Below are 12507 nucleotides of genomic sequence, written 5' to 3' on the forward strand. Positions count from 1 at the left end.
TGCATCAAAAAATTTTGAAATTTCATATGCGAAATCTTTATAATGTCCAGATAATTATCAAATGTTTCGTAAGAAAAACTTTATATTTTATCTATTATTTTCAGTAATTATTTTTATTATATTTGAACAATATCGTAACCACCATAAAAATTAGGAAATAAACATAAATTATACCTCTATCATTCTGGAGTGAACACAAATTATAACACGAAAACATAAATGTTTAGACGAAATAGCTTAAATCTCATAACATTATACATTTATATATATTTATTATTCTTATTATATTTCTTTTCACCTGTACCTGGCTAACAATACAGAAGTTACAATGACATGGCTCACGTGCACTCATATTACCTTATCAAATTACATAAAACTGATCTTTGTTCTATACAAAGTAACTTGTCTTGGCTGTGTTTCAGTTGACTAGTATTTTGTAAAATACAGTCATTTCAATTATTATACATTATGTATGTATATAGATTATTGCTATTTTGAAATAAGTTCTTAAACATATTTTCCAAAAACATAGAACAGTAAATAAAAAAGTAAAGCGAACAATTATTTTTTCTAGTTACGACCTTTGTACTTGGTTGCTGCTTGACGTAAGTTGCTAAGCCTTTAAAAATTTTGCACTTGAAGGATATGAAACAAATTATTTGTGTTTAGGTTTTATATATTTATATAAATGACGCTAGTGTTGTACATTATGCAGAGTATTGATTAACAATGTAAAGAATAAAGAAAGGCTGAATTTACTGCCTTAGCAACAAGAGAAATGTGAATAATAATTCTAAAAAATATTAATATTAGTTCTATACAATTATGACTTAATGATTTTAAATATAAACTATGTACAAACTCAAACTGTTGAACATATTTCAAGTTCATGAATTTTTGCTGTCTAACTTTTTGTTTTTGTGTTTTGGTGTTTCATTTCAATTGATTATCTGACCTTCTCAGTAACGGAATAACGTCTAAGTACACATGTTGCAGTATTGATTTGTTACCGTCGGTTGTAGGCAAACTATAGCAACTTTAGATATTCTCTTCCTGTATACATGTATTTGTTTTAACATATAAGAGTGAATCCAAAAGATACAGTCAGAAGTGTACCTGCCTGCATGTACTTGCATCGTTTCACAGCATAGTGATAACTTGTGTCCTGACACCGTAGTGGTACTTGCTACACACCTATAGCTATTACTATTTACCTGTTACAACATCTGTTTGACGTTGGAGGTCATGCTAACACACGCGTCGCACATTTCACAACAAATACATTCTCAGAAATGCCAATTTTAGCACTTGTTGTTATATCTCTGTAATTCACTACTGAAATATTAAAATATCTTTGAAAGGAGAGTAAAATTTTCCTAAATTTTCGTTAATAAACTAAGTAATAATTTTAATAACCTTACTAAGAATTGAATACATATAGTTTTGTTTATCCGAGACTTTTTTGTCAAAATCAAAATTATCCTTTCACGTTCATAAATTGATAATGACTAACGCAAAATCAAACCAACTTTAATACTTGTACAAAGTAACTCCTATATCGAACACACTGACTAATTCCCGCTACTGTCTTAAAACAAATTGTCTGTCTTCTTGACTATCCCGCATATATTCAAAATAAATATTCGTTTTCTGACCCCAGTGTAGTTCCGTTGTTTCTTCGTTGGTGGGTTCTTTCAAATTTTCTAGTGCATTATCGTTCATTTGAAACATTTTATTGTTGTTAAAATCAGTTTTCTTTTAGATGTATTTACTCATCAACTAACGACTTTAGGATAGTGTTATATAAGTTAGGCTTTCACTCCTCAATTAATGGATGTACAATAGTGTCAATATGTTACTGAAGTTATCACTCATCAGCAATAACTGGACAGTGATGTCAGTGTGTTATCAACAATTTCTGTATGGTAGTGTCAATGTGCCATCAAAGTTAAGTTTTTCTCGTCAATTAATTGTTATACTGTAGTATTATCGAAGTAAAGCTTTCACTCATCAACTAATGACTACACGACAGTGTTAACGAAGTTAAGTTTCATTCATTAGCCAATGGCGTTCCTCAGGGTGAGTGACAGAATGTGTGCTAGACGGTCTGAGAGCTATACTACTGGATACAGGGAATCACACACAGATAGACTGTTCCCTGGCCGTCTGTATGCTTGTTTCTATGAAGGACATTAATTTCAGGTGTAAATTGAATAGTTTTTTATATACATTTTTTGGGATTCAGCTCTAATTTTAGGAGCCAGAGAGATGCTCCGGTGCGCTCCAGCAGTACTGTGCCCCTGATGGGCATATGATCATATATGAAAAATTTATTTTCCCCTCTAACAAATTAGACAACTAACTTAGGCAAAGAAAACTTAGTTTCTCATATCGTAGATTTGTTCTGGTAGGTGAATGGAAAAGAATATGCAATATTATCTCAGATTTTTGTCATAGTTTTACTTTACTTCAAATATTATTACTTTGCGAATGTCCCAAATATCATGTTCGTAAAGTACAGGCCTATAGTTAAGGTAAGTGGGTATATAGAAAAGTTATACAGAGGTTTAAAGTAATTTGCGAAATCTCTCGAGGTTGTTCATTAGTGGTATGTATTGTAAATATAAATCATATTGTTTGAAAACTTCGTTTTCGTTAACAAATGTGCAGCATTACGATTTTAGATCCTGGATTAAACACGTATTTCTAACGGAACGGCTATTTATTCTTTGTTGGGATATATTTAAATCTTCGACCAGCTTCTGCAGACTTATACATGTACGTGTACCGCGTGACCAAGTAGGCGGGGTCAATGTAGCAGAGTTACTGACGATTTTCTGTGGATTCAGCTGTGTGTTTATTTCCGCGTAGACAAGAAAGTTGGCGAAACAGGTTTGGATTCTTCTTTGATTTATCGTTACCTTCAAACCTGATATCTGTGGGTTTGAAATAACACACAATTTGTAGTTTTTAATTTAATAGGAAAATGAAGGGACAAGTTGTCTTGCTGTTTCTCTGTCTGGTCAGCAATTTGAAACACCTTCACACAGAACATCGAATTTCCACTGGTAAGCTAAGTTAGTTTTGTGTGTTTGCTTGCTTTTAGGGATGAAATAATTATAAATTCAAGAATTTTAACCTAAAAAATATTCTCATCAGCAAAGATAGGAAAAAGGTAACCTGTCTTCGAAAAATATCACAAATATTCTAAACAATAATTATAATTCTCGTTATTCACAACAACAGGAGATAGTAATTCACATATTTACTTTCCTAATCTCTAGTATATCTTGGAGAGTGTGCAAGCTTCTCTATGGAAGAATGCAATTAAAAAGATTGGCCGCCACTATTGCAATAATATATAAACTCAACTGAAGTTTCTACTCCAACAGCCACAATAAGGTTGATATGAAGAGCTCTTTCTTGAGTAAGACACTTCTGCAGCCAATGACCGTCATTTAATTGATCACGTGAGACATTGTGGAAGGATATTAGGAGCTCAGCATTGAAAGCAGGCAACAGAAATAATCCATGAGCCAGACCCCAAAATTGAAAGTTGACTACAAAACAGAGGGACTAAACGCCACTATATTTTTTTAGTTAGCCATATATCTGAAGTGTCTGAAAAGATGTGATTGATATTTGAGATCCACAGCTAAATGAATTTTGTCAACCATTTTTCAAGGTGTTTTACAATTCATCAAAACTCACCAAAAATGCAAGTTATTTTGCATCTGGGCATCTAAATCCTCGGTAACCTTGACAAAATATTTTTAAATTAGGTTTGACTTGCAACAATGTTTCTTTGTGAGAATTGAGTAACAAAAACCCAGAACAATATGTCCAGTATTCCCATCAGTGGGACATCCAATGTTTCTAAGATATCCACATAGCCTATATTGGGTGAGCTCAAAATCAATAGGCTTCTTCCCACAGACAAATTGGTTGTCTATACTAACTATCATGATGGTTGATTGAGGCACTTTGTGCAGTGACAAGAAAATACAAGATGGCTACCTGACATTCTTTGTAGATTTCGGACTGGGTTCAAAATCAATAGGCTTCTTCATACAGGATTATCAATTGTCTATATCACCTTTCACGAAGATTGGTCGAAAAGTTTCAGACTTACCATGCTAAGAACGAAATCCAATATGCCCACCTGGCAGCCATATTGGATGTCGAACCAGGCTCAAAATCAACAGGCTTCTTTTCACAGCGCCATGCAATGTTTGTGCCAAGTTTTCTGATGATCAGATATAGCCGTCAAAAGCTATTGCTATGAAAATAGCAAAGAAAAAGATATAAAAAATAATAACTAAAACATAAGGCCTTCCAATCTCAGAGACTGAAGGCCTATTAATAAAGAAATTGAAAACATGTTTAATTGAACTGTGACACATTTTCCTTCAGCATAAACTTTATTCTCTGACATTTATTTGAGGCATATCCATTTCTGGACTGTAGGCTAAGTAAAAAAAATAAGCAAAATACTAGTACTGGTTCAACCAACAAAATTGATAGAATTAACCAATGAATAGATAGGATATGATGGGTAGCAGCTAAAAAAGAGAAAAGCTGCATGGAAGATGCTGAATGAAGTGTTTACTCGTCACTACATGACGAATCTTGTACATCTTCACTTAACTTCTTGATCAGTTACCACGTTGGCACAGGTAAGTAGTTTGCAATAAAATCAAGCACACTTGCATGATATCAGACTGAGGTTGATATCTAGAGTTGACAAACCTGTCATCTACTGCACAACTAGATTGCTGCTGAGATCTGTTGCCCACCTGTATCCTGCACTAGGGATATGAATATCTAGGGAGTTTATCAGACTTCATTACCAGATGGCAGCCTGGTAATTTGCACGACGTGTGTACTGCACCAAATAGTTTTCACATGGTGGGAGCTGTCCAGATTCAATTTCACTATGTTTGCTATGGAACATTTGGTATTGCAGCTCATTGACCTCAAATAGTTTGCTGTTATGGCAGTATAGTTGAGACATAAACTCTTGAACAAGAACAAATCTGAATATTTCATCCAGAAGGGTCCACATTTTGCTGAGTAAGGCAAATGCCTCCAAGAACTTTGGATCCCGTATCATTGGTTTCAATGCTTTCAATTTCCCTTTTCCAGTAAATGATCTAGCTGTGTCACACCCAGTACACGAATGAAGGCCTATCATTGCTTTGCAAGCATCACTTCCCAATGCATTAGCTAGTTTTGTCATCTCAACGACCCTCACAGATGATTTGAACCCCTTCAGAAGAAGATCCTACTGTTGATACTCTGGCTCATCCCTAGGCAAATAATGAAGATATCAGTGTCATCTGTTATAATAACTAGATTTGGAAATTTCTCTGCAGCATGCTTGACATACAACAGGAGACACATGTCTGCCTTTTCTTGTCCAGATATCAGCACGCTAATCCCTTTCCATTGAATCTCTGTGAAAGAAACATACCACTTATTTAAAATCTCCAGCAAAACCAAAAATGTGACCATGAATTCTCGCATCACTTAATGACATATTATATTAGTTGCACAATTATTACCCTGTATATAGCAAAAACCATGAGCTACGATGTTCTAGACATGAATGCAACAGTTGTACATTTTTGTTATTGGAGTATTTTTTGTTGCATCCTACATAAAATTTCAGGATAATTCATTGAACTTGCTTGAGTATTGTAAATGGATATGCACATTACTTTTGATAAAAGAGTTAGCACAAAGGATCACATATAAAGTGTAATAGACTTAAAGACCCAAAACTATTCGAAAGCACTCGAGTTTTGGGTATCTTTTTTAAGTCTATGCACATTACTTGATATTCCACGTGAGTCGGTATGATTTGCTTTGGCAGGTCTAAATGCTTGTGTATTACATTGCCTGGTTTAAGAACATATACCCCATATATATAGCAAAGTGCATTGGGATACATGTTTACTGCAAAATGAAATGGTGATCCTGAAAATCACACAGCGCAGCATTTATCATGTTTATGGGTTTCATATTTGTACTTGTATCCACCTAAACATAAAGAAGAGTGCAGAAAGAACATTAAATATCACGTTCATGATACAGCAGTTAATGTTGAAAATTGTGCAGGATTTAAGAGCCAATTCATAAAATATAGTTGCAGATAATAACACAAAGTAAACGTAGTTGCAGGCTACAACTAATTTTAGATACATTTTGTCAAGGTTACTTTTGATTTAAGTGCCCACATGCATTTCAGATGATTTTTAATAAATTGGTGGCCATCTTTACAAATGGCTGCCAAAACGTCATTTAGCTGTGGATTTCGAAAGTTCATCACATTTTTTAGATACTGCAGACATAAGGCTAATTAAAAATCATAGTGGCATTTAGTCCCTCTGTTTGGTAGTCAGATCTGGTCTGGCTCATAGACTAAAAGCACACCTATTGCCACTAGTATTTCCGCTACCCCTTTCGTACAAAGTCACTCTGACCATCGCACAGTGTATACCATGTTTTAACACATTGCGGACTGGTTACGAGAATACTAGTGTTTCGTGCAAAGCATCTTTGTGTGCCATTTATTAAAACGTTGAGTTTGAAAGGAATCTGATTTTTTTTTTCATAACTCAACTGTATTTTTTTTTATTTATTTGAAACTTATGTGGGGCTCTCCTTGTACCTTCAGATGATAGATCTAGTTCCAGTGATCCTTTTTTCTCTTTGTCAGTAATCTATTCTCTTGTCACAGAGAGGAGGAACTGTTTATATTTTATTTTTTTCTGTTGAATCAGGGCTTTGTAGATTATATATGAATTGAAAAGGCCGAAATTTGTTAGATAAAATACTACCTTTTTTTGTCCATTTCACTATTTTTCTGAGAATGGTGTAGTATAAGAGGTACTGATTTGCACGATCAATACCTTTCATATGGGTATTGTATTGGAGAACACAAACAGGTTTTTATTTTTACTTCTTCTCCAGTTATTCTATTTTTCTTTCCTGTGGTAGAAACAGATGAGTCATGGATGTTTGTAAACAATCTCACTTTTCTTTTGTCTTTCCATATGGAAACGAGAACATCACCTTTTTCATTGTTGAAACTTAAGGATTGGCGGCAACCCTCTATTCACTCTGATTGTTCTGCAGACTCTTGTTTTATGTTATAGGAACAGGTTTGTCACAATGCAAGATTGGGAGCATGAACTGAAAGAATAGTTTTTCAATTTTTTCACCTCCCCAGTATAAATCTCCATGTTGCAAATATATCCTGTCACTCTCACCGGCAGGCTATATTTTACAATTTTTGCAGGGTTGTATGTTTGGAATCTTAAACGTTCTCTCGACGGAATCATGCCCTCATACAATGACAACTGTTACTTTGGTTTGTGTAGTGTCCTGAATGTATTGAGGAAATAACCCAGTACTGGTTGAATTTTCTGAATATCATTGAAATGCCAAAATGTCCAAATTTGTTCAAATCTGTTTCGGCTCATTGTTTGCAAAACTATTGGGCTAATAAAAAGAGGATCTGTTGATCGGTGCTATTTCCCGTTATATTTCCTTGTCCCATTAGTAGAATAAGGCCTAGGAATCTTCTCATATCTGTAGGTGTAACTTAAAACCATTGAAGTCCTTTAGATGACATCTTATGTTTCTCTGCAGTTTGATTATGGTAGTTACACATTTACTTACAAAACATTTCAAACAAGTCATCATCGAACATTAAACTTGTCACGGCAGCAATATTTTTGGATTCAGATGGAGTTCAAATGACCCCTGGATTTCTTTCAAACATTTCCAAGTTCGGTGGAATATCTATTTCTGACCAATTATCATTATCACAATGGGAAAACAAATCACTAACGGGACCATTTGTAGAATCATCATCACTTTCTGATTTAGAATCAGTTGAGAGCAGAACAACGTTACTTATCTCTGAAGGTTAACAACGTTACTGTCAGAATCATCCACAAACACCTTCACCTTCACATGGAAGATCTGACAAATTATCATCAAATAGTTCAGTAGTTGGCTGATCTTCACTCAACACATTATGTTTTCTGCAAGAAGCCATTTATAAAAATCAGAAAAATAATAACCGTCCAGAACAAAATAAAACGTGTCCGACTCCTTTCGAACGCAACGTTTTAATAAATGGCAAACAAAGACGCTCTGTGCGAAACACGAATGTTAAGTATTGTTACGTCTCCGTTTGTTAATTGATTGTTTCGTAACTTCGTTCCGACGAAACGTTAACGACACAAGTCTTTACTTAATAAAACTGGTTTATTCTTTCCGAATATAACTCTGCGATACACTTAATCTCAATACTCGCGCTAAAACAACACTGTAACGAACGAACGTTAACTTCAACAATACCCTGTGACTGCAGTTCAATTACTCACTATCTATACACACATTACAACAATCTCCCGCGTCACGTTTTCCCCTCTTATATATACCCGCCTACCCCATCTAGCAAACACTAGAGCATTCGCCAAAGTACATGATAGTTCTAGAAACGTTGCGTCACAGTAGTCATGTGACTCGATGACGCAACAGTATATACATACTGAGTTCTTAAAACTTATACAAAGATCTTGATGAGATAATAATCGATATTATAATAATATGATATAAATAAATTGTATGAAAGTTATGATATTTATTTTACCATAGCTTCCATCCGGACAAAGGATGGGTACCTCAGCTTGTATTTTATAAAGAAACCCGAGAGCTCAACTAAACGAAAGAAGAAAATAATAATAAAATATAAACACAATAATAATAAAAGAGAATGAATACTATCTCACGATTTTCTGCACTAGATGGAGCTGGATGCCAAATGTTTCTCTAACCAAAACGTGAAAACAAAAGCAGAAATATAGGATGTTTAATAACTAGGTGTATATATATAATTAGAAGTTTGTCTAAATTGACTTTGGTTAAACTAGAAAAAATATCAATATTGCAAAAAAAAATAATATTACGATAGGAAACGTGAACATGTTTACTTCTAGTTCAGTGGATCACATTATACCGTCTGAAAGACACATTTAAAAACTTAAGGTATATTTAGTGGAATTTAATTTCGATATATATTTTTCATCTTATACTTTTCAAAGTTTTCTGTTTCTTATGAAAAACGGTGTTGGTTGTTCTACAGCTTTCTAAAAGTTGCCATAAGTTTTATTCTGAGAGTGGGACAACTTAAAATCTTCATGACACAAAACAATTTTAACTAACAAAGTAATTGCATGCAGAATTACGCTGAGAATTTCTGAGGAAAATCTCACAATTGGATGAATATGGAAGCAAGTATTATGAAAGGCTGCTTGCTCCAAAATTTTCCTTGCTTTTATAGAAGTTAATTATATTAAATGTAAAATTCTTGCGCTTGTGTACAGTATTGTTTCCACGTAGAAGTTCTGGAGCTTCTGTACTCCTGACAATGGTGCTTCCTCGGGGAAATTCTGGAGAATTTTACTCTGCCATTGTTGTTTCCACTGGGAAGTTCTGAAGCTTGTGTACTCCTCCCAGTATTGTTTCCATGGGGAAGTTCTGGAGCTTGAGAGACTGTTTAGTAATAAACAATCTTGATCTGTTTTGACTTCGGAAATTTTTTATATTATACCCATAGGATTCGACTACTTCTAAATAAAGACTGCTGATCTACTTAAACTTTAAAGGTGAACTACAAATTTTACCTTAGTTATTTGGAATTTCATAAGAGGTGATAGGCTTGAACCAGATTTGTAGGAGCAATTTTGTCAGATTTACTACCTTGCTGTTTGTTTAGGGGTTTGTCTAATAATGCTAGATGTGGCTAAATATTGTACACGAATAATTATGCATTTTGAGTGTTAGATGGGTGATGCTGTTTTATTACTGTTTGAAAAAAGTGTTGTGAAAGCAGCGTAATTTTTATTTTTTGCGTGGCTGAAGGTAGCATTATTATTGTGCATGAGCCTTTTTTAAGTTCACAAATAATTTTTTATACTACTCTAATATTTATTTTTTCATAAAATATTTTCTTTCACAGTTAAAACAGTCTGCTTTCAAGAAGTACAAAGAATACTTAACACCTCTCCCAGGATCAGTCAGAATAAAATATTGCTGAAAAAGAGGTCGCCACTTCCAAACTCAACGGATAGAGAGATTAATAGCAAAAATCAAGTTAGGCCAAACAACTTCAAGGATGACCTGGAGGACGATTTTCAAAATACATTTTGTAATACTTGTGTTTTTAACTTTGAAGCTAGTTATTAAAAAGTAATCTGATTTTCTTGTGAAATATCCAGCGAAAATTTCATTATCTTGAAATCAACTTAAGTGTAATAAACATAAACTAAGTCCATTTTGTTGTAGAAGATTATAATCCTTAATCACAAAATATATTATAGTAATGTTTTTATTTCAAGTGTGAAATTAACTGAGTTTTTATTTTAGATCAAAATAATTGTACTCAAAATTGTCAGTTTTATTTCAATGTACGTAAGTCTGGAATAGTGAAAAACATTAAGAACAACGTAATGTTTGACAAAATTATTAATTGTGTATATTTCAGTATTATTGGTAATTAAACCTTTTGAAATTGTTTCAGTTGCGCCATCACGTTTTACCCTTGTTATTGGTCTACCCCAGAATGATATTGCCAAGGATTTAGAATTTACGAATCTTTTTGATATTTTAAAGAACATTGATTCTTTTGATATGATGAATAACCCAGTACTGAAATCGGGCATTTGCCCAATGCCTTCAGTTTCAACCATTTTTCGAAGCATTCTTCAGGACTGCAAAGATGACTGTTCTTTTGATGAGGATTGTCCCGGTAAACAGAAGTGCTGTGTTAGTGACTGTGGCTTCAAATGTTTGAGTCCAATCTCTATTCTCGATAGCTTTGCTACTAAACCTGGAACCTGTCCGGACTCCCCTCGACCTCAAGGAGATAAAAATATTTGGCCTTGCCTCGTTCCACATTATCAGTGCTACGTTGACCAAGAATGTCCAGGAGTGTCAAAGTGTTGCGTTTCAGCTTGCGGATCCTCCTGTGTTGATTCTCCAAAATCCACAATACCTTCAGGTAAATCTATTAAAGTTTTATCATTATTTTAAAAATCGCTGTAATGATGAAAGTAACGCAGTGAATGGCGATTTTTACTCTTTCTTGTATTTTTGGATTTGTTTTAATTTTCGTTCGAGACTAGTGTCTTCCGCAAATATACGCAGGTGACAATAAATAAATACAGTGTAATAAAAGGATGAAAAAAGTATTCGACATATCAAGGTTATTGTAACCGAGAAACAAAACTGAGTTGTTAATTCTTGTAATTATTATTTTACATATTTTATAATATTTGTAGTTTTAGCTTTAGAATTTTACCAAATAATTTTGGCAAGCAGACATCAATCCGTGAAGTGATAACATTTTGTTGTTTTGGAGGTTGTTATTGGTGTATGTAATGTTCTTTAGAAAACTTAAATCGTTCCTTGTTTGTTCTAAATGTCTCATTCTGCTGTCCATAGCTACGTCACCAAAACGTATCTATATGATTTTGAAGCCACCAAAGTGCTCACCAGAGGGAGGTTATGCTGTGGTTCAGCATCAAGGAACTTTATCATGGTGTGTGGACGAGATGGGCAAACCTCTGCATCACACACTCACTATTGGCATTGTCTTGTGTGATGTAGATGGTAAGAATCTTTTGTTATTCTTTTGATTTTAGCTTTTTGGAAATATATTTTGCAGCGTTCAAAATGTAAAATTTCATAAATCTTGAATCGAAATGTTGAAGATGTATATATGCATATTACTTATAACTCAAATGTTTATTCGACTCAAAGCCAAATCTGCACCAGTATTTATGTACCAGTATTTATGCTTCTTAACAGTAAATGTGGGTTCTTTTTGACGCTGTTCCTCTTGGAAAGAAATATTGTATTTTGAATTTTTACAAAACCTCTGTGTAGAACTTGTATACCTCCTAGGATCTGGTTTTACTTAGAGCCACATTGGTTGAGTGTGTATGAAAGCCATTATGGTAACGCACTAACAACTTAATTTATTTCAGGTAATATATTAAAGCGGGAAGAAAAACAACCAGGTAAGTTCTGTTTATTTTCCCAAACCTTTTAGTTTTGTTATATTAATAACAGTCTTAATATTAATATAATTGTTATTGAGGATGGTTAGAAAAAAATAATTTTGTTATATTTGGTTTTGTCCTTCCTATTGTACTGTTACTGGGAGCATGCGCGCTGGAGTTTCTAGAATTATCGGGGAACCCCGCGAATGTCCCAGTGTTTGCTAGACGCCCTCTTTTTAGTATATAAGCCTGACAAAGAAAGCCAGCGATATAGGCAGATAGATTGCACAGATAGATAGATATAGAGATAGATAATTGAGTCAAGCATACAGTAGGCACCGTAAGTAAAGTAAGTAAAATATAGGCAGATAGATTGCATAGATAGATAGATAATTGTGTCAAGCGAATAGTAGGCACCATAAGTAAA

The 12507-nt window shown here is 33.9% G+C and overlaps 1 protein-coding gene across 2 annotated transcripts in view; it reads left to right on the top strand.

Annotated features, from left to right (window-relative positions):
* The first annotated feature begins 2771 nt into the window (after positions 1 to 2771).
* LOC106465053 overlaps positions 2772 to 12507 on the top strand; it is a 32368-nt gene continuing 22632 nt past the window's right edge. The window contains exons 1-5 of one of the 2 annotated variants that reach the window (XM_022392866.1): positions 2772 to 3068; positions 10037 to 10225; positions 10598 to 11077; positions 11521 to 11688; positions 12066 to 12098. In XM_022392866.1, coding sequence (XP_022248574.1) covers positions 2987 to 3068; positions 10037 to 10225; positions 10598 to 11077; positions 11521 to 11688; positions 12066 to 12098 — 952 coding nt within the window. In that variant the 5' untranslated portion in view covers positions 2772 to 2986. The remainder of the gene's footprint in view (positions 3069 to 10036; positions 10226 to 10597; positions 11078 to 11520; positions 11689 to 12065; positions 12099 to 12507) is intronic. The other variant, XM_013925246.2, reaches the window with a different exon arrangement.

The sequence above is a fragment of the Limulus polyphemus genome, unplaced genomic scaffold, assembly GCF_000517525.1.
Source record: "Limulus polyphemus unplaced genomic scaffold, Limulus_polyphemus-2.1.2 Scaffold1819, whole genome shotgun sequence".
NCBI classification, from domain to species: Eukaryota; Metazoa; Arthropoda; class Merostomata; order Xiphosura; family Limulidae; genus Limulus; species Limulus polyphemus.